The sequence below is a fragment of the Ranitomeya variabilis genome, chromosome 2 (assembly GCF_051348905.1).
Source record: "Ranitomeya variabilis isolate aRanVar5 chromosome 2, aRanVar5.hap1, whole genome shotgun sequence".
NCBI classification, from domain to species: Eukaryota; Metazoa; Chordata; class Amphibia; order Anura; family Dendrobatidae; genus Ranitomeya; species Ranitomeya variabilis.
This window is the reverse complement of record NC_135233.1, coordinates 172,239,462-172,261,331: the sequence shown is the minus strand read 5'-3', so window position 1 is coordinate 172,261,331 and position 21,870 is coordinate 172,239,462. Positions and strand designations below refer to the sequence as shown.

Sequence of the window (21,870 nt, the reverse complement as noted above, 5' to 3'; positions counted from 1 at the left end):
CCAGTTTCTACTCATACACCCGGTATCCTCCAGTCAGCTCTGCAACACTAACCTTGCTGGTCCGTCTGTTCCGCTGGGACAGCCGCCACGAGTATGGGGTCTAACTGAAGGTAGCACCCGTGTCGTCCAGGCATTCCATTCTGTCCCTGTTCGAGGGGACTTACTACGGGTGTCTGGGGCTCACGCAGTAACGCCCCCTTCGGAGCCTCCCGGACTGTGGTCTAGTGGTTCCACATCAAACCTTAATAAATACGAATGTGAACTTCTACATCTGTGCCTCCGTTTCCATTCGTTACATTGTTTTTCTTATCTTTCAGGTTACATCGGGGGCTTATCTACAGCATCACAGAATGCTGTAGATAAACCCCTGATGGCGGTGGCCTTAGCTTATAGGCCTAAAATGGGGTGACAGGTTCCCTTTAAGAAATGGGGCATGTGAACTTTTTATCAGGGTCATTTGGATGTTTTGGGTTGTCATTATGATTTAAAAAGAGAAAACACAGTAGTTTGACAATAAATGGCTTCACCCAACCACTAACCTTGAGTGGAGAAAAAGTTTTGGTGTTATCATTCATAATCTCTGAAAAAAGGCCAAGAAAGCAAAAAGGTTGCTGGGGTATGTAAATTTTTTAGCACGACTGTACAACTAGACTGGCTTCGCCAGAAGGAGAACTAATTGCTGCAGCTACATCCATGTTATGCTTTTACTATTGGGACTTGTATACATCTAAATCCATGGCCCAAAAGGTATATAGTTCCCTAAACTATCGTCAGTTTCTAGAGAAGTCTTAGAGCAGCCTCTGACGGTGGAAGAGTTGGAGGACGCATTGAGTAATATTCACAATGAAAAAGACTCCAGGATCAGATGGTTCAGGGAACTGGATAAAGAATAAAGGGAAATTTCAATTCACAAATTATTAAAAATGTTTGAGGAGGTTGAAGTAGTGGGGAGTTTGCTCCCCTCTTTGAATGAAGCAAGCATAGTATTGCTACTGAAAGCAGGAAAAAATTCCGTACACCCCGAGTCGTACCAGCCAATATTCTTGCTCTTGAAAGTATTGGCCAAGTCATAATGGACGCAATCCATAATGCCCAATAGGTCTACAGCCAACAATTTATGCCATCTATACCTCAATTTACAGTTATGTAAAAAAAAAAAGTATAATTATGTATTAAATTGTAAAATACTGTGTAAAAAAGTAACTGAAAAAGACTTGGGTGAAAGGCAAACTCCACTTCAGTCATCAGTGTCAGGCAGCCACTGCCAAGGTTAATAAAATAATGTGGTGCATTAAAAGAGGCATAGATGCTCATGATGAGAACATAGTTGTGCCTCTATGCAAGTCACTACAGGGAAAACACCGTGTGCACTGCTATTTATGGTGCGGAGACTAGGTACCCAAATCCTTTAATAGATAGAAGAAAAAAGTCTCGCACTCAACTTCAGTATCTTTGCAGATTTATTAGGTGCTGATGTAGCACTAGAAACGTTTCAGCCTTAATTCGGCTTTCGTCAGTCACGTGCTGTGTCTTACAAAATGTATGGCCAATTATATGGTCAGAATGCTGGTGGTGCGTGTTGCACTAGAAAGTCGCGTTATGAGAATAAATAGTGGTGAATTGAACAGGATGCTGAGGAAGCTCAGACGGTCTGGTCCGGGTGGAGGGTACAGTTTCCCAAGGGCGACCAAATGTGAGGTCCGTAGGCTGGAGGGGAGCCGCTGTGGAATAAGTGTGATCCTCGCCGACGCGGTGTCCACCGCTTGTCTGTGGACACCGCGTCGGCGAGGATCACACTTATTCCACAGCGGCTCCCCTCCAGCCTACGGACCTCACATTTGGTCGCCCTTGGGAAACTGTACCCTCCACCCGGACCAGACCGTCTGAGCTTCCTCAGCATCCTGTTCAATTCACCACTATTTATTCTCATAACGCGACTTTCTAGTGCAACACGCACCACCAGCATTCTGACCATATAATTGGCCATACATTTTGTAAGACACAGCACGTGACTGACGAAAGCCGAATTAAGGCTGAAACGTTTCTAGTGCTACATCAGCACCTAATAAATCTGCAAAGATACTGAAGTTGAGTGCGAGACTTTTTTCTTCTATGCAAGTCACTAGCGCGGCCACAATTACAATACTTTGCTCATCTTTGGTATCAAGTGTAAAAGAAAATCTTAACTGAACTAGAGCAGGTATAGAGAAGAGCAACCAAGGTTATCAAGGGAATGGGTGTACGACAATACCAAGATAGGGTACTAAGTTTGGAAAAATTAACTCTTAGGGGCGATCTTATTGGAGACAGGTAATTTACTGGATTTAACTGTCATTTATATACTTGTAAAATCTACAGAGCTCCTGTTTATACTGTCACAGATGTTTGTAATAGTGTTAGTACTGTAGTTTATAATAAAATTCAGTATGGTCATATTATTCATGCGGTGGTAATATGTGGTCTGGTCATTGTGTGGTAGCATTTATCACCTGTATGTGATATTATTGGTATAATGGTCTTTGTATAGTGGATTTTGATCAGTTAAATGTGATTATATTCGGAAACAATGTGGTGATAGTATATTGTCATTAAGGGGCGGTATTTATCGTCATTTTGTGGTTTATTATTCATATGGTTAAACCATTTTCTCTACCTCTAAGACTACAATTTAGAAGTACTGTTTAGAAAATTATTTATTTCAATTAAATTTATATATTTTATCTGCATTTCCCTTCAGGGTGGTGAGGACTTTTTAGAATCTAGAAAGCACATTTGACCAAAATGAAGTTCCCCACCAACCACACGACCAAACTTGTTATACTGTCGTCCCCTTTAAGGTTGTTGAGATAAAAATAGGAAATAGACACCTGCTATAATTTCAGACATGAGGTTATGTTACCTGCAAAATGCCAAAATGAGCAAAGAACAGAAAGACCCGTTAGTTTGTTCACTACATACACTACTAAAAGTGAAAAAGAAGGGTTTAAAGTAACTAACTAAAGCATATTTAAGCATTTTATGCCCTCAGATATCTGTACATTGAATAGAAAGCAAAAAAATGAATTCTTACTTGAATGCCATCTGAACCAAGTGTGCCAATACATCTTGGGCATCTAATGTAATTCGACTAAGATCTCGATCTTGCTTTATGAAGTTAAGCAACTCCGATGCATTTGCCATCCAGAATGCAAGTGCTCCAGCAATATTTTTTTGCTTCTGCATTAAAAAAAAGGAAAAAAAAAATCTATATTTATTTTGCAAAGACAATAACAATTATTATCCTTTTACCTAAAATAAAAGATACCACAGACAAACCAGTACAGCTACATGTGCTAGTTACCAGAAGAGTTTTTTTGTTTTTAAATCTTTGTGCAGGAATATGCCAAAATTTAATATGCACAAAAACCTGGTAATTCAGGTGGGCGGCGGGGACAGACAATTAATCTGGTAACTAGAGCATGTGTAACCAAGCAAAGGAATTACCCCCACCTCATAGGCTGCAAGCCACTGAGCCACAAATATTTGGTATTGGTTTGTTAAGCTCCTCAAACAAAATAATATTGGACCAGGTTAGCAGAGATCCCACCTCCCCACCCAAAAAGTAAAAAAAAATAAGGTTATTAAAAACAAAATTAAAAAAAAAAATTGAAGTGCATTAAGCAGAGGACTATGGGATGCCTCCCCCCAAAATAAAATAAAATCAGGCATTTTTTTTTAGTACAGCACAAGCCCAGTTGCTAAATGAATGTTATGAACAGTTCAGTTCAGCCATTTAACGTAGAATATTGTACTGGTATGAAAGCAGCATGAGACTGAGCTAAGCTGAAGTAGTTGGGATAGCCTCCCATTGCCATATCCTACCTGGTCACCCTGGTCTACTTCCTGGTAAAAAAAAATATGAAGAAATCAAGCAAAACAGATAAAGAAACGTGTAAACAAATACTGCACACCAGATATAAATACGTAAAGCTCATAAATACGTCATAGCATTCCCACTGGGTAAGGCTTTCTTTTCACATTAATGAAGACCGCAACATGACCTAGATGGACCCCACTGAACTATGAATCAATCTAATGGCAAAGCTAACACAGTTGCATGGCTTCTGATGCGATCTGAAAGTCATATTAACCTGGTGAAAAAAGGGATTAGAAAAAACCGATGCCATGAGGAAGCAAATAGGATGGCACTCATTTCAGTTGAAAACTAAACTACCGTATTTTCTGCTGTATAAGACGACTGGGCGTATAAGACGACCCCCAACTTTTCCATATAAAATATGGAATTTGGGATATGCCTGCTGTATAAGACGGGGGTCATCTTATACGCCCAGTCATCTTATACGGCGTGTGGTTCCCAGGGTCTGAAGGAGAGGAGACTCTCCTTCAGACCCTGGGATCCATATTCATGTAAAAAATAAAGAATAAAAATAAAAAATATGGATATACTCACCCCTCCGAGAAGCCTGGCTGTCACCGCTGCAAGCGTCTGCCTCCTTTCCTAAGAATTGCAGAGCGTGAAAGACCTTCGATGACGTCACGGTCAGGTGACCAGTCACATGAGCGGTCATGGACCAATCACAAGACCGTGACGTCATCGAAGGTCCTTCACGCTCTGCAATTCTTAGGAAAGGAGGCAGACGCTTGCAGCGGTGACAGCCAGGCTTCTCGGAGGGGTGAGTATATACATATTTTTTATTTTTATTCTTTATTTTTTACATGAATATGGATCCCAGGGCCTGAAGGAGAGTTTCCTCTCCTTCAGACCCTGGGAACATCCAGGATCGCTCCCTGCACACGCCGTACCCGGCGTATAAGACGACCCCCGACTTTTGGGACAATTTTTAAGGGTTAAAAAGTCGTCTTATACGCCGGAAAATACGGTAGTATGAAAGCCCCAAGTACATAGAATGTCCTTCTAGCTTCATCCGTGTCCACCAGATCCCCAAAGACTTTAATGGCAGAGTCCGATTCGCAGAATGGATGAGAATAGGACTGGAAACACTGACTAGTTTTTAAAGGCTGAGGCAGATGTCCATGGATATTGCACACTGATATGTGAATGCACCCTGAAACTGATGTCTGTATGAATCAATTACCGAAAAAAGCTGCCTTCACACATCCATGTAACACTGCTTAGTGCTTTTCCTTTTTATCTTGGATAGGACACTGACATCCTATCCAAGATAAAATAAGAAAAGTACTAAGAAGTGTTACATGGATGTGTGAAGGCAGCCCTATCCCAGACCCGTTCGGTTTGTGTTTAATGACGTAAGCTACCGTATATATTCGAGTATAAGCCGAGATTTTCAGCCCATTTTTTTGGGCTGAAAGTCCCCCTCTCGGCTTATACTCGAGTCATACCCAGGGGTCAGCAGGGGAGGGGAAGCGGGGGCTGTCTAATTAGAGGTGGAGCCGCATATTCATTACTGTAATGAGCGGTAACTGTGACCGCTCAGTACAGGAAGAAGCTGCGGGGAAGCAGGGACTGCACAGAGCCAGGAGCAGGTGAGTATAACGGGGAGGGGAGCGCTGCGCTGCGAGATATTCACCAGCTCCTCCTTCCGGCGCCGCTCCATCTTCAGCAGTGACGCTCAGGTCAGAGGGCGCGGTGACGTGGTTAGTGCGCGCCCTCTGCCTCAACGTCAGTGCAGGAGACGCTGAAGACAGATCGGCGCCGGAATGAGGATCAGGTGAATATTGAAAGTGCCGGGGGTCTGAGCGACGGAGAGGTGAGTATGTGATTTTTTATTTTTTTTATTGCAGCAACAGCAAATGGGGCAAGTGTCTGTATGGGGCATCATATGGGGCCATAACTTTTGTGCAGCACTATATGGGACCATAACGTTTGTGCAGCACTATATGGGGGCCATAACGTTTGTGCAGCACTATATGGGGCCATAACGTTTGTGCAGCACTATATGGGGGCCATAACGTTTGTGCAGCACTATATGGGGGCCATAATGTTTGTGCAGCACTATATGGGGCCATAACGTTTGTGCAGCACTATATGGGGGCCGTAACGTTTGTGCAGCACTATATGGGGGCCATAACGTTTGTGCAGCACTATATGGGGGCCATAACGTTTGTGCAGCACTATATGGGGGCCATAACGTTTGTGCAGCACTATATGGGGGCCATAACGTTTGTGCAGCACTATATGGGGGCCATAACGTTTGTGCAGCACTATATGGGGCCATAACGTTTGTGCAGCACTATATGGGGGCCATAACGTTTGTGCAGCACTATATGGGGCCATAACGTTTGTGCAGCACTATATGGGGGCCATAACGTTTGTGCAGCACTATATGGGGCCATAACGTTTGTGCAGCACTATATGGGGGCTGTAACGTTTGTGCAGCACTATAAGGGGGCCGTATCATTTGTGCAGCACTATATGGGGGCCATAACGTTTGTGCAGCACTATATGGGGGCCATAACGTTTGTGCAGCACTATATGGGGGCCATAACGTTTGTGCAGCACTATATGGGGGCCATAACGTTTGTGCAGCACTATATGGGGGCCATAACGTTTGTGCAGCACTATATGGGGGCCATAACGTTTGTGCAGCACTATATGGGGGTCGTAACGTTTGTGCAGCACTATATGGGGGCCGTAACGTTTGTGCAGCACTATATGGGGGCCGTAACGTTTGTGCAGCACTATAATGGGGCCATAACGTTTGTGCAGCACTATATGGGGGCCATAAAGTTTGTGCAGCACTATATGGGTACCATAACGTTTGTGCAGCACTATATGGGGGCCATAACGTTTGTGCAGCACTATAAGGGGGTCATAACGTTTGTGCAGCACTATATGGGGGCCATAACGTTTGTGCAGCACTATATGGGGCCATAACGTTTGTGCAGCACTATATGGGGCCATAACGTTTGTGCAGTACTATATGAGGGCCATAACGTTTGTGCAGCACTATATGGGGCAAATATCTTTATGGAGCATCTTATGGGGCCATAATCAACATTTGTGCAGCATTATATTGGGCAAATGTGTCTATGGAGCATCTTATGGGGCCATTATTAACCTTTATGCAGGATTATATGGGGCATATTTTAATATGGAGCATCTTATGGGGCCATTATGAACTGCATGGAGCATTATATGGGGCTCCTCATTCAATATGGATATTCAAAAACACTTAACCTACTGATGTCTCAATTTATTTTACTTTTATTGGTATCTATTTTTACTTTTGACATTAACCGGTAGCTGCTGCATTTCCCACCCTAGGCTTATACTCGAGTCATTAAGTTTTCCAATTTTTTTGTGGCAAAATTAGGGGGGGTCGGCTTATACTCGAGTACATACGGTAATTAGAGTTCAGTTTAAAAGTATATAGGACAACAGTGAAAACAAATTGAGAGAAAAGAAGTGTGCAAATACAGGAATCACCAAATAAACATTTTTTTTTATTAAATGCAATATAAAACAATGCATCATCAATGTCTGTGTTAATAACATCAGTCTTGATGAATTGGGCCTCAAATCTCACACAGAGAATGATAGCGGGTAGATAAAGCAACTCAATTGCAAACTTGCTTATATTCATGCAGCCTAATTAAAACAATTTAAGAACACCCCTTTGATTTACAAATAAAGAGACAATTTGCATTGCAGAGTATTAGGATCAGTGATAAGGGCAGGGAAAGCAGTTGTCCCATACTGGGACATAGTGGGTAAAGTTTAAAAAAAATTGTAAATCTATAAAAAAAAAAAATCACAAATTAAACAACAACAAAAAAAAGAAAAATATTAATCCAATAAATACATACATTTATGTAAAAAGAAATAAAATAAAAAAAATAAAGTACACATTTGATATAGTCAGAAATAGAATGGCCCGACTTATAAAACGGTCACGTTAGTTAACCACTTCAGTGAACACTGCAAAAAAAATAAATAAAAAAAAAATTGTCAAAAAACTATGCTATTTCATATATTTTAGATTGTGAGCCCTCGTGGGCAGGGTCTCTTCTCCTGTACAAGTCAGTGATTCGTTTTGTTGAAGATTATTGTACTTGTTTTTTCTTATGTATGCCCTTTTCACATGTAAAGCGTCATGGAATAAATGGCGCTATAATAAATAATAATAATACTGTTGGTAAAATAAGGGGAATAAAACGTAATAAAAAAGACAAATGTAAATAAAAATGGCATAGCTAAAAAAGTCATCTTGTCCAGCAAAAAACAAGCCATAATACAGCTGCACCAGCAGAAAAATAAAAAAGCAATGGCTCTTAGAATACAGTGATGCAAAAAAAAAAAATTCTTTATAATTTTTTTGTCTATAAGCAGCAAAAGAAAAAATATATAAACGGGGTATCAATGTAGTCATACTGACCCGAAGAATAAAGCTGACTGATCACTTTTACTACAGACTGAACAGCATAAAATAAAAAAAATACAAACTATTACTGAATTGTTGGTTTTTGCTCACTCTGTCTCCCAAAAATTGGAATAGAAAGCAACCAAAAAATGTTATGTGCCCGAAAATGGTACCAAAAAAACAATAAGCTGTCCTGCAAAAAAAAAACAAGCCCTCACATGACTGTTGACCAAAATCTGGAAAAATTATAGCTCTCAAAATATGGAGATGCAAAAGCTTTGTTTTGCAAAAAAAAAAGTTTAAAGAGAACCCGTCACCCCCAAAATGGCTGGTGAGGTAAGCTCACCGGCATCAGGGGCTTATCTACAGCATTCTGTAATGCTGTAGATAAGCCCCCGATGTTACCTGAAAGAGGAGAAAAAGACGTTAGATTATACTCACCTAGGGGCGGTCCCGGTGCGGTCTGGTCAAATGGGTATCTCCGCTCCGCTCCGGCGCCTCCCATCTTCATTTCATGACGTCCTCTTCGGGTCTTTACGCCGCGGCTCCGGCGCAGGCGTGCTTTGTCTGCCCTGTTGAGGGCAGAGCAAAGTACTGCAGTGCGCAGGCGCCGGAAAGGTCAGAGAGGCCTAACCACACCCCTACTCCTAATCCCAACCGTAAATGCAATCCAAGCCCTAACTTTAGCCCCAACCCTAACTGTAGCCCTAACGGGAAAAATGTAAATAAATACTTTTTTTATGTTATTATTTTTTCCTAACTAAGGGGGTGATGAAGTGGCGTTTGATTTACTATTTATCGCGGGTTTTTTAGCGGATTTTTATGATGTTTATACCGCTCCACGGTTGGTAAAATTGATAAAGCAGTTTTATTCTTCTGGTCAGTACGATTACAACGATACCTCATTTATATTTTTTTTGATGTTTTGGCTCTTTTATACGATAAAAAATATTTTACATAAAAGATAATTATTTTTGCATCGCTTTATTCTGAGGATTATAACTTTTTTATTTTTTCGCTGATGACGCTGTATGATGGCTCATTTTGTGTGGGACAAGATGACGTTTTCAGCGGTACCATTGTTATTTATATCCGTCTTTTTGATAACATGTTATTCCACTTTTTGTTCGGCGGTATGATAAAAGCGTTGTTTTTTGCCTTTTTTTATGGTGTTCACTGAAGGGGTTAACTAGTGGGACAGTTTTATAGGTCTAGTCATTATGGACGCAGCGATACTAAATATGTGTACTTTTATTGTTTTGTTTTTTTATTTAGATAAAGAAATGTATTTATTAGAACAATATTTATATTTTTTTATTTATGATTTTATTTATTTTTTTCACTTTTCTACTTTGTCCCAGGGTGGGACATCATGTTATAGTGTCAGATCGCTGATCTGACACTTTGCACAGCACTGTGTCAGATCAGCGATCTGACAGGCAGTGCTGCAGGCTTGCCGATGCCTGCTCTCAGCAGGTGCTTGCAGGCCACCTCCCTGCGGCCATTTTGGATCCGGGGCCTGCAGGGAGGAGACACTCAGAACAACACAATCACATCGCGCTGTTCCGGGGGTCTCAGGGAAGCACGCAGGGAGCCCCCTCCCTGCGCGATGCTTCCCTATGCCGCCAAAACGCTGCGATCATGTTTGATAGCAGTGTTTCGGGGGTTAAAGTGTCAGGAGCGGTCCGTGACTGCTCCTGGCACATAGTGCCAGATGTCAGCTGTAATAATCAGCTGACACTCGTCGGCGATCGGCCGCGCTCCCCCCATGAGCGCAGCTGATCGCCCATGACGTACTATCCAGTCCCTGGAAGTACGTCATATGGCAGAAAGGGGTTAATGAAATAAAAAAGTTTAAAAATTACAAACATTTTAAAGTTGTAAATTAAATTTGATATTTTCATGAATAAATGCAAATCATGTTGACTAAAATTCTAAAATTTACCACTAACAGGAAATACAACATGTCACAAAAACATAATCTCAATCATTGGAATATATTGAAGCGTTCCAGAATTATCATCATCTCTTAATGTGACACTGGCCAGAATTTAAAAAAATTGGTTGGTCTCTGCTAGCCGGTTGAATTGAAAGCTGCTAAGCATCATTCGCCCCGGGATCCCAGAGTGAATAACTACTGCCTTTTAACATCCTAATGGAAAGTGGCATTGTCCTTTAGGAAATCAAAATCCAGTGCAGTGATGAGAAGTGTTGAGGAACAGCCAGCATTCTCCTCCTGCTATCTGCTGCCCAGGGAATGTTTCTGAAGCGCAAGTGCTCTGCAGGCTACAGATGAGGGCCCCAAGGGCCATGTTTTAGACTCCTAGTCCTAGAGGAACCTTGCCACAAAACATTGTTTCTCCTATTTTCTATTCACAGAAACACTTATGTTGAGTCTCATTTACATATGAGTATTTTATGTTTAATCTTTTTTTATTAAAGTATTAAAATAGTGCAACATATCACAAATACAAACATACATATAGACTAAAGTAGTTACAAAACTTCTCAAAATAGTGTTTTACTTCACGCAGATTGGTATAATCGCAGAATCATATTCATTAGTTATTGCTGTATATATTCCTTACTCAACTCTTCTGTTTTTTCTTAGCATCTCGTATTTTCCACCACCTGTTGCTCCATTTCGATAATTATTTCTCTAAGCGGAAATCTATTTCTAATTGCTTTAATTATCCATAGAATCCACCCAATATATCGTTATTTATCCCTGATAGCAGCTGTGGTTGCTTATGGTATAATGTCAGGCTTAAAGGAAAGATAAGAAAGGAAGAAAAAGAAAGGAAAGATGGGAAGGGGAAAGGAAGGACAATGCCTCCGCAGCCCTCTGAAACCGGCCCAGGAAAGCTGAGGAGAAACCTCACTGCCGTGAAAGCACCTACATATGAGTATTTTAAGGGTATATTTGCACAAGTAGTTTTTTTATTTTTTTTCTTCAACTTTGCAATAATCACTGGAAAATCTTGTTCACAGAAATTGAATGTATAAATATATGTAAAGAAACCATAAGGCTACTTTCACACTAGGCTTTTTGCTGCTTTTTTCTCTGAAGCAAAACCTGATCTCTTGGCAGAAAAGAAGCAGCGTCAAAAACGCATGTTTTTGTGCATTTTTCAGGATTCCAAAGTCCAAAGGTCATCAATACAACACATATGTTCATGAAAAAATACACATACAAATGTAACAGCAGGGGGAGGTGCATCACTAATTTAATTTAACTGTACAAATCCAAACTTCCATCTCAGGTGATGAAGACAAGATGGTAAATCTGGAAAAATCACAAAAAAAATGGGCTTCATATACTGCTGTAGTTACTTACTTTCATTCTATCAGCATTTTATTCATCACCCATTGCTTTCAATGGGAGGAAAAGCGCTGAAAGTCACATGATCCATGTCCAAAAAAATATGAATAGCACAAAATACTGATGACAAAAAACAATGTGTGTACATGAGATTCCTGAAATCTCATAGGCTTTGCTGGTACAGTAAAGCACAGCTGAAAATTAGCATAAAAAACGCAGCAAAAACACAGTGTAAACTTGGCCTAATGTTATATTAAAAGTCACTATTTTACTTTGGACACACAATATATTACATACAATACTTTAAAGACTAGGTGTATGAAGGAGAAAGAGAAAAAAAAGAGAATACATTACACATCAACAAAGGGACATTCATCATGAGGTGTGAAGACACCATAGATTTATATTACACGCATTCACAATATACACGCATAGAAAATATTTGTGAAAATGATAAATTAAGTTACCAACCTGTATAACACCTTCCATCATGCTAACCATCTTGTTGACAATGGCAATAACCTTGTGAGTACGTTCAGCAGAACTGCAGTCAGGTCTGTACTGATTAGACAATACATACCGGCAGGCCATATACAACACATATGTTGGGGAGAGTTTGAAGTGCACTGTTGAACTATTGGTATAGTTAATGATAGCAGACAGGAATGAGTCTTCCGCTGAAGTGAAGAAAAAAAATATATAAATATATATATCATTAGGAAAAAAAACACCATCTTATTTGTAGGTCACTACAAAAACTTAAGTTTTACTAACAAATAATTTCTGCATTACTGTATATACTCTAGTATAAGCCAACGCACCTAATTTTGCCACGGAAAACTGGGTAAGCTTATTGACTTGAGTATAAGCCGGTATGTATTATACCCTCATCCCCGTCCTGCTCTGTGTGGCTCCCCCCATCCCGTCCTGCTCTGTGTGGCTCCCCCTGTGGTATGAATAGCTCCCCCCCCGTCCTATCTTGTATGCATGGCTTGGCTCCCCCGTTGCATCCTTGTATGAATAGCTCCCACCCATCCCATCTTGTATGCATGGCTCGGCTCCCCCGTCATACTCACCCTCCTCGCTATCGCTGCACGTCCCTGCATCTCCGTTGTCCCGATGGCAGCTCTTCCTGTGCTGAGCGGTCACGTGCGTGGCATGGTATCGCCTATGGGAGTGGAGACGCATGCAAATTCCTAACCTTAATGAGCGGTACCACGTGACAGCTCAGCACAGGAAGCGCTGCCACACCGGGACAACGGAGATGCACGGATGTTCCGCAACGGCGTGAGGAGAGCGAGTATGATGTCACAGCCACCGGCTCCTGCCGCTGCTCCCCCTCCCCCGCCGGCTTTCTGGACCATGACTCGTGTATAAGCCGAGGGGGGCGTTTTCAACCCTAAAAAAATGTGCTGAAAATCTCAGCTTATACACGAGTATAAACGGTAACTATTTTGTGTGACAACTCAGATTTAAAATTGCAACATTTTCACCAAATTTCTTTTTTTTTCCCACAAAAACGCAAGTCATATCGAAGAAATTTTACCACTATCGTAAAGTGCAATATGTCAAGAAAAAATAAAAAAACAGTCCATGAGATCCATTGAAGTTTTCTAGAGTTACTACCTCGTAAAATGATGTTGGTTATAATTGAAAAAATTGGCCTGGCCATGAAGGTGAAAACAGGTTTGGTTGGGGGGGGGGGGACGGGTAAAGGGGTTAATGACCAAGCCCTATTGTTCAAATCTGACCAGTATCATGTTATGAGGAATAACTCTGGAATGCTTCTATACATCACAGTGATTCTTCTGGGAATGTTTTTCACCACACATTGTGCTTTATAATGGTGGTTAATTTACGGTAAGTCGCTACGTTGGTTTTTTTTTTTCTATGAAAGTATCTGGAATTTGATAAAAATTCAAAAATTTGACATTTTCAAACTTTCAATGGTTACATCTTTAAATAGTGTGAAGTTTACATTTGAAACAGGGGCTCATTCCGAGCCTGATATGCATAATAAAATGACTTTCTTACAACTGCAGAACGTGGATCCAAACTCTTATCCTCCATTCCTTTACAAATCCTTAAACTAGATCGTCATGCCACACAAAATAGTTAATAAATAACATTTCCCATGTGTCTACTTTATGACAGCATCCCTTTTCAAACAGTTTTTTTTTTTTATATTTCTCTACAGTGTTGTATTGGTTAAAATTTAGCAGCACTTTTTCATTTTTTGCAAGGAAATTTACAAATCCAAATTTTTACAGACCTATTCTATTCAGTGTTCAAGGGACTTTGAGGGGCCTAGATCTGAAAACCTCCATAAGTGATACCATTTTACAAACCACCTCTCAAATTATTCTAAACTGCGGTTAGGAAATGTGTTAACACTTCAGGTGCTTCACGGATTGAAAAAAAATGAAAAATTATTTTTTTCCCACTAAAATACTGTTTTACTACACAATTTATGATTTCCATGAGGGGTAATAGGAGAAAATGGACCCCAAAATTTGTTATGCAATTTCGTCCGAAAACAGTGATACCCCATGTGTGGATTTTGCTAGAATAGTTTGTGGGCGACATTTGTAGAGTCCCAAAGGCAAAAAAACAAACACTAAAACTGACCCCATGTTAGTAAGTGCACCTCTCAATGATAATCTACCACTGCAGTGACTATTTTGGCCCCTCAGTTTTTTTCAATTTGTAACATCTAAGCCATACCTTATTCGGGAGGATTGCAATTATGCCAGTTTAGTGCCCAAATATTGTGCCCAGCTTGTGCTTCTGTAGAAATTAATCCCGCAAATTGTTAAGTGGGATCTCCTGGCTTCAGTAACGCTAAACATGTGATCGCTTGCGTTGGTTTGAATTTGAGGATTTTATTTGAGGGGGTGGGAGCCATACTGCTTTTTAAATACTCTTTGTTCTACCAGTAATGTGGAAACTCCTCTATATTTCCAGTGACATGATGGACCTTGAGTGGGGGCTGGTTTTGTGCAGGATTATTTAGGGTTTTTATTGGTTTATTTTTAAACTGCTTTCAGTATAAGGCTGGGATCACATTCTTGTGTTCTACACTGAGCACTTACATCGGGGTTTCCGTTTAACTTCCACAAATACACAATTCAGATGAGACCCGCTTGGGAACCACTTACTATAATGAGGCAGATGGAGTCACTTTGGACTATTTGGTGTCTGCTCCAGTTGGAGCCATCTTTTTAGTCATCCACAGAACTCTGGACGACCACATCTGTACAATAAAAAAGATGCCTAAAATGATGGGACTTCGCCGAAACAGGGGCCAGACGGAGTTCAAGTGACTCCATTTGCCTCATTATGGTGAGTGATTTTGTCCGAATCCAGTTTTTTGGGGGATTTGCACAAAAACCCAGACGTAAGCACGTAGCGGAGAGCACACGATAAATGTGAACCAAGCATTTTGATGATTTTTAAGAGGCAAAATGAATAATCAAACAGGAGTACAAGAAAATGACTTTCATGTGGTATAACTGGTAAGACTTCTTTATCATTCAGTTCAGTACAATTGCAACAAAACAAACATAACTTTTTATGTTTTGTTACTAATCACAGAGTAAAAATGCTTTTTCATTAAAAAAAAAAAAAATAGTTGAAGATATTTTTGGTACCATTTTGGTGTACATAACTTTTTTCTCTCTTTTTATTCCTATTTTTCAGAGGCAGAATGAACAAAAACCAGTAATTGAGCTGTTTTTATGTTTTTTCTCTATGGTTCACGGTGTGGTAAAAGTGATCAGATTTATTAGTCGTGATTATAGCGATACCAGCTTTTCATGCTTTGCTACTTTTACACACTAAAAATATTTTGTTTTGACAAAAAAAAAAAATGTTACAGCTCTCATAACATGGCGATGCAAAGACAATTAATTTTTTTTTTAACCTCAATGTTCTGAGCTGTAACTTTTTTTTTGTTTTTTACTTTTTTGTCTAATGAGCCGTATTTGTACTTGTTTTTTGTGTAACGATTTGGAGTATTCAATTATACAATTTTTTTTTACGCATGACTTCTTATTGTGTTTAGTTCAAGTTTTTGTGTGTCCTTATGATGAAAAGGCAATATTTTTGGCATGTTTAATTTTTTGTATAGTGGTCGCTAAATCGAATAAATAACTTGACAGATTTCAGGCTGCGGTGACACCAATTATGTGTACTTTTGTTATTTGTTTTAATGCAAAAGTCCCGTTCTTAGTTGCGAAACAGGTTTTCTTTGCAATTGCTTGATTTTTGACACGTTTTACCACTTTTTTCACTTAGTCCTACTGTAGGACATGAATATATTTCACTTCGATCGATAGTCTCGTGCAGCCTTTAAGGGACTAAGAATCGCGAAGTTTGCAGAATATGGCAATAATTATACATGAACAAATGTTGGGAAAAAAGCAAATTGAGTTAAGTAGGAAACAAGAAGCTAAATGAATTCAATACTTACAATTTTCTCTGAACTCAATACTTGCAGGCAATACATGATCTGATCCATGAGACTCCTGGGTTCTACAGAACAAAAAAGCATAGAAAGCTAAAAACGCTTGTTGAAAAAACAAAATGTCAACATGTCTAGAACAGGGGTAATAAGAGACAGCTCCAGATGTATCCTAATTTATAAATTTAATGGACTTTAAAGATTATATTATCAAACTGTATTCAACATTTAAAAGCGACACCACCCCCATGATGGCTTCTGTACATATGCAGGAGGGCACTACCAATCTATTGCCATCTTTTTAGATTAGATTTTCTAGCAGTGATCAATAGCGACCGTAGCATCTAAGTAGTTAGAGTGGGAGGCACCCTCTGTCTCCCCATAGCTTGGTATTTAATAAAAGTATTGAAAAAAATAGATGAATTTCAATGATTGGTAAATGGAATAAAAAAAAAATTGGTGATTTTTTTCTCCACTTTAGCCATAAAAGAATGTCACAAAAATGCAACACTGAGGCTCTGTTAACATGTATCGCAAAAGCTGCGATTTGTCTGCATGGTTTCTGAAGTTGTGGGCACCACAATAAACATCGTATCTGATTATTGCTGCTTTTTTATGCTTTTCCCCCCTCAAACACGGCTTTACAGGTGCAACACAGCAAGACCTCATATAATGACACTTATGTAAAAATGAAAAACTTATGACTGCTACAATGAATGAATGAAAAAAAATCAATTTGTCACAACCATCCCAAATCCAGCGGGACAGTCCTGGATTTGGGTCTATGGGCTGCTGCCCCACGTGGTCTGCTGAACATGCTTCAATGTCATCATGCCATCTGTGAAATCTCCCAGGGTAAAATGAAATGGTAAATGGGATCGGTCAAAAATTTGCCGTGGTGCGCTGCTGCTCTAGGTTTTCTATTCTGTGAAAGTTGGGTAAGTTTTACATTTCACAGGAAGATAGTCCCATGACTTCAGTAAAGATGGTTATCCTCCTTTGAATACTTAGCTGTAAAGAAATGTATCAGTAAAAATATGACTAAACTCCATAAGGACCAGTTTAAATAGCATTTTTTCCTTACTGCAACACTTTCCATAATTTGGCTTTGGTTTGCATATGTTAACTTTTATAGGGTTTTGGGGTAAACTGCGGTGTAGATTTCTAAAATGGGGTTATTTGTGGGAGGTTTCTGCTGTTTTGGCATCTCAGGAGCTCCGCAAAATGCAACACCGCTTTCAATCTACTCCAGCCAAATGTGTGCTCAAAAATATCAAATAGCGCTCCTTCCATATGCACCCTGTTGCTTTTGACAACATATCTTCATATACCTTGGCATTAAAGAGGAATTGACTAACAAATTGTGGTATCCATTTTTTACTATTACCACTTATGGAAAAGAAAAATTTTAGATTAAAGCAACTTTTGGGGGAAAAAAATTTAATTATTCATTTTCACAGCCAAATCTTATAAAATTGTACACAGCACTTATATGTTTAAAATGCTCACTACACCCCTGGATGAATTCCTCAAAGTGTCCAGTTTCTAAAATATGCTCACTCGTGGGGGTTTCTCCTGTTTTGGAGTCTCTGGTGCTCCAAAACTTTTTTTTTTAGCCACTCATACCATTTTGCGTTCTGTCTTATGAAGTACCTGGAGGATTAAACTTCCTGAAAGCAGTTTTGAATAATATGAGTGGTTTTTTTTTTTTGGATCCCTTTTGGGGTTTTTCCAATATACAGGCCTCGCAAAAGTGATACGGTCCCAAATGAATTGTAAATCTGATTACTAAAAAACCTGGAGCGCCAGCCAGTGTCAGATAATCAGATATACCACAAAAAAGGAGTTAAAGCCACAAAGCTGCACATCTATCATAAATTGAGAAATTAAAGGGCACCCTAATTCAAAAACATAAAAACAATTAAAAAGACTTGTTTTGAGTCTCAGACTTACATTAAGAAAGTGACCTCCAGTGCACATAGGACGGTGGGTCACGAATGCGGTAGCACATGATGTTGGAGTGGATTTGTAAAAGAAAGAATACGGCAACTGGTAACTACGTCAAAGCACACTCTACACTTGCATTACTGATTGCCAATAGTGGGTGGGATAGGAAGACAAGAAAAAATAACGTAGGAGATAATTTAAAAGGTATAAAAAAAAATTTGAACTGGCTAATAAAATCCAAGCACAATGTGTCACTAAACAATCTTAAATTCGCTAGGGTACATAGAACTATTCTAAAGTTGTCACACAACAAGTCAGATTTGAGAAATGAGGCTTGGTAACTCAGTCACTGGGTGCCTAAGCTGGCCTAAAAAAAACATGCGACACATAGTCCTCTGTAATTGTGAGACGTCCAGTTGATAATACAATCGTTCTGTGCACATAAAATTTCATGTTAACGATTTGTTGTCAGCTGCTATAAACAGGCTGTTACTAGAGTTGAGCGAATTTGTTGGGGTTCCGTCTTATTCGGCAAGCTATAGCACTGATCGAATAAGCTGCAGAGGGAACCCGGCTTCCAGGATCGTGCCGGCTGACTGGCGCTGCAGCTGCATGTGTCACAGTCACAGCACATGCATGATAGACCAACAAACAGGATCTCCATGCAACTGTTGTGACTGTCACACAGCCGCGACACATGCAGCTGCAGCTTATTCGGTAAGTGCTACAGACTGCCAAATAAGAGGGAGTACGAACAAATTTGCTCGCTGTTACGAATGGCGAATAGTGTCAATTTAACGGTTTGCATGTCATTCAACAAGTAAATCCAACATAAGCCACGGTGATTGCGAATGAAAGTAACTGAGTACTTATTCTTAGTTTAATTGTAAACTGAATAGCTGGGTCCGTTTTTTGTTCTGGCATGTTACAAATTGGTTTTTAGTAAAAAAAAAAAAAAAAAATGTATGTCATTTTCTGAAATTATGGTCCCTTTGATGAGACTGCATTCAGTTATTTTTGCATTTGATCGTTACCTGCCATCCTGTGCTCGATATTCATGTTGCTTATCATGTCGGACGATTGGTTTTACCATGCCACGTTCTGCAGTGCCAGGTATCCTATCATTATCCACTTTAGTGGTGACCTGCAATGAAACAATGATAAAAACAGATTATTTATATTTATTATGGTATGTTACAGGTACACAACTATTTTATTCTATTTAATTATATTTTTAACAGGCAAATTCTGCTGAGGAAAAAGTGTGAAAAAAAACCCTCAAAAGAATATGTAATAAGCAAATCTTTGGAAAACAGACTCGCTATTAAAGAGCTTTAACCACTTCAGTTAGAAGCAGTGATCTGACCAATATTCTGGTGCTTTCGGCACGGAAGACACGCTCTACTGTGGAATGATACCTGATGTGCCTTAACTAGGGAAACCCAGCACAAGTGACCCCATTTTGTAAACTAGATGCCTCACGGAATTAGGTACATCACAGAATTGTGTTTTGCAACTTGTCCTGAGTCCACAGATACCCCATATGTTGTCGACAACTACTTTTGAGGTACACTGAGCAAAGCAATGAAGTATATTAAAATGCACCGGGTGAACTATCAAACAATGAAATTAGTATTGAATATACTTAAGTGCTTGATTGTATGATAAATGGCAGACCATTCGGAAACAAAAGTATTGATATAGGAGGATGAACAGAACAAGATGTGCCTTGCCAAAAAGTTCAATTTTTGTCTAATCTGTCCATAGGACATTCTCCCAGAAACTTTGTGGCGTGTCAACATGTAGTTTGGCAAATTCCAGTCTGGCTTTTTTATGATTTGTTTTCAACAATGGTGTCCTCCTTTGTCGTCTCCCATGAAGTCCACTTTGGCTCATACAACGACGGATGATGCCATCTGACACTGATGCTCCTTTAGCTTGAAGTTCACCTTTAATATGTTTAGAAGTATTTCTAGGCTCTTTTGTTAACATTTGTATTATCCGGCTCTTTGATTTGTCATCAATTTTCCTCCTGGGGCCACATCCAGGGAGGTTGGCTACAGTCCCATGGATCTTAAATTTCTGAATAATATGTGCAACTGTAGTCACAGGAATATCAAGCTGCTTGGATATGATCTTATAACTTTTACCATTAACATGCTTGTTTATAATTTCTTTCTAATCTCCTGAAACAACTGTTTCATTCGTTTCCTCTTGTCCATGTTGAGTGTGATACACACTATGTCACCAAACAGCACAGTGAGTATCTGTAGCCCTACATACAGGCCCACTCACTGATTCCAAGATTGTAGACACCTGTGATGCTAGTTAGTGGACACGCCTTGATTTAACATGTCCCTTTTGTCACATTATTTTCAGGGGGACCATCATTTCTGTCCAAGCCTATTTCATGAGTTTTGTTTTTCAAAAATTCTGTGGAAGCGTGGTTGAAAAGCAGTGTAACTATGTTCAATTTCATATATCTTTTATTTATTTATTATTACTTTTGTCAGATTAAAGTTATTTGTGACCACTGTGGGTTTTTCTGTCATTAAACGAGGGGTACCAACAATTTTGACCACGTGTGTACATTAGTCCTTTTGATAGCGTTTTATTTCTCTTTTTGTTTGTCGGTATGATGAAAACATTATAAATTCTTATTTATGGGCACAATATTTTTTAATATTCGGTTGTGATTTTTTTTTTTTTTTTTTTTAATACCATTTTTACCATTTTTTTTTTAGTACTTTTTTTTTTTATTTAGTCCCTTTATCGGACTTCAACTTTCAAGGTTCTGATAGAGGTTCTAAAGCTTTGCAATGCTTTATAACTGTCAGTGCTGCACTGACAAGCCTCTTAGATCATGCTGGATTTAGTGGGTTAAACTACTGGTGGCAATGCAGGCATCGCTCCTGGCAGTGAGAGCCAAGCGTCAGCTATCATGTTAGCTGAACACCAGATAGCGACACCCACAGGTCCTGTGCTCAAGCTATCGCCATGACGTATCTATACCTCCGCAATTGGGATCTCATTCCTTTCCATGATATATAGAAATATCAAATGTCGTGAAGGGGTTAAATGCCCAAGGACCCTGCACAACACAATTGCAAGATGCCTTTAAATGGTCATGGCATCTGGCAATGTAAATAAGAAGTGGGGAAATGGTTAGGTTTGGCATTTAGTGCTGAATTAGGAGACACAACTTGTTTTGTTAATCGAGCTGGGCTAATTAAGTTGTTTTTGTATGGTTTATTGTTCAAAGTCCCCATGGCTGCCCCCAAAAAAACATTATATGCAAATTGCCTCTTCTGAGAAAAAGAGGACTTAAACTCTATAGCGCCATCTATAAGTCAGATTGCACGACTTGTTAAAGGGTTGATTGTGACTTGTAGGATCGCTACTTCCAACAGGTGGCGCTATAGAGTTAAGTCCTCTTTTTCTCAGAAGAGGCAATTTGCATATTATATTTCCCAGAGGAGCATTGCACAGCGAATAAGCCTCCTTACCTTAACAAGCCAGAGATGGTATGTCACTCTCCATAAGGAGAAACGATACCCCTTAGACCCCCCAAAAAACGTTAAGTTTAGTAAAGTTGCAATTGTGACACCTTGAAAAATCATGTTGCCACACACACAAAAATTAACCAAATGGCAAGAATGACTGAATTGTGTTTTGTTTTTTTCATCATCTATGTATATGGGGGAAAAAAAAGTTGTGACTCTTGGAAGACTGTTAGGAAAAAAATAAAGAAAAATATTACTGTGTCAGAAATTGTTAATGAATACTGCAGTCTAAGG

General features: G+C 39.5%; 1 protein-coding gene across 28 annotated transcripts in view; it reads right to left on the bottom strand.

Annotated features, from left to right (window-relative positions):
• Positions 1-21,870, bottom strand: part of AFDN (afadin, adherens junction formation factor) — a 359,169-nt gene that overhangs the window by 160,739 nt on the left and 176,560 nt on the right. For 17 of the 28 annotated variants that reach the window (XM_077283193.1, XM_077283199.1, XM_077283183.1 and 14 more), the window contains 5 exons: positions 19,108-19,217; positions 16,136-16,197; positions 12,136-12,341; positions 3,862-3,882; positions 3,071-3,216 (listed from right to left, as the gene is read on the bottom strand). In XM_077283193.1, coding sequence (XP_077139308.1) covers positions 3,071-3,216; positions 3,862-3,882; positions 12,136-12,341; positions 16,136-16,197; positions 19,108-19,217 — 545 coding nt within the window. The remainder of the gene's footprint in view (positions 1-3,070; positions 3,217-3,861; positions 3,883-12,135; positions 12,342-16,135; positions 16,198-19,107; positions 19,218-21,870) is intronic. The other 11 variants (XM_077283195.1, XM_077283206.1, XM_077283181.1 and 8 more) reach the window with 1 other exon arrangement.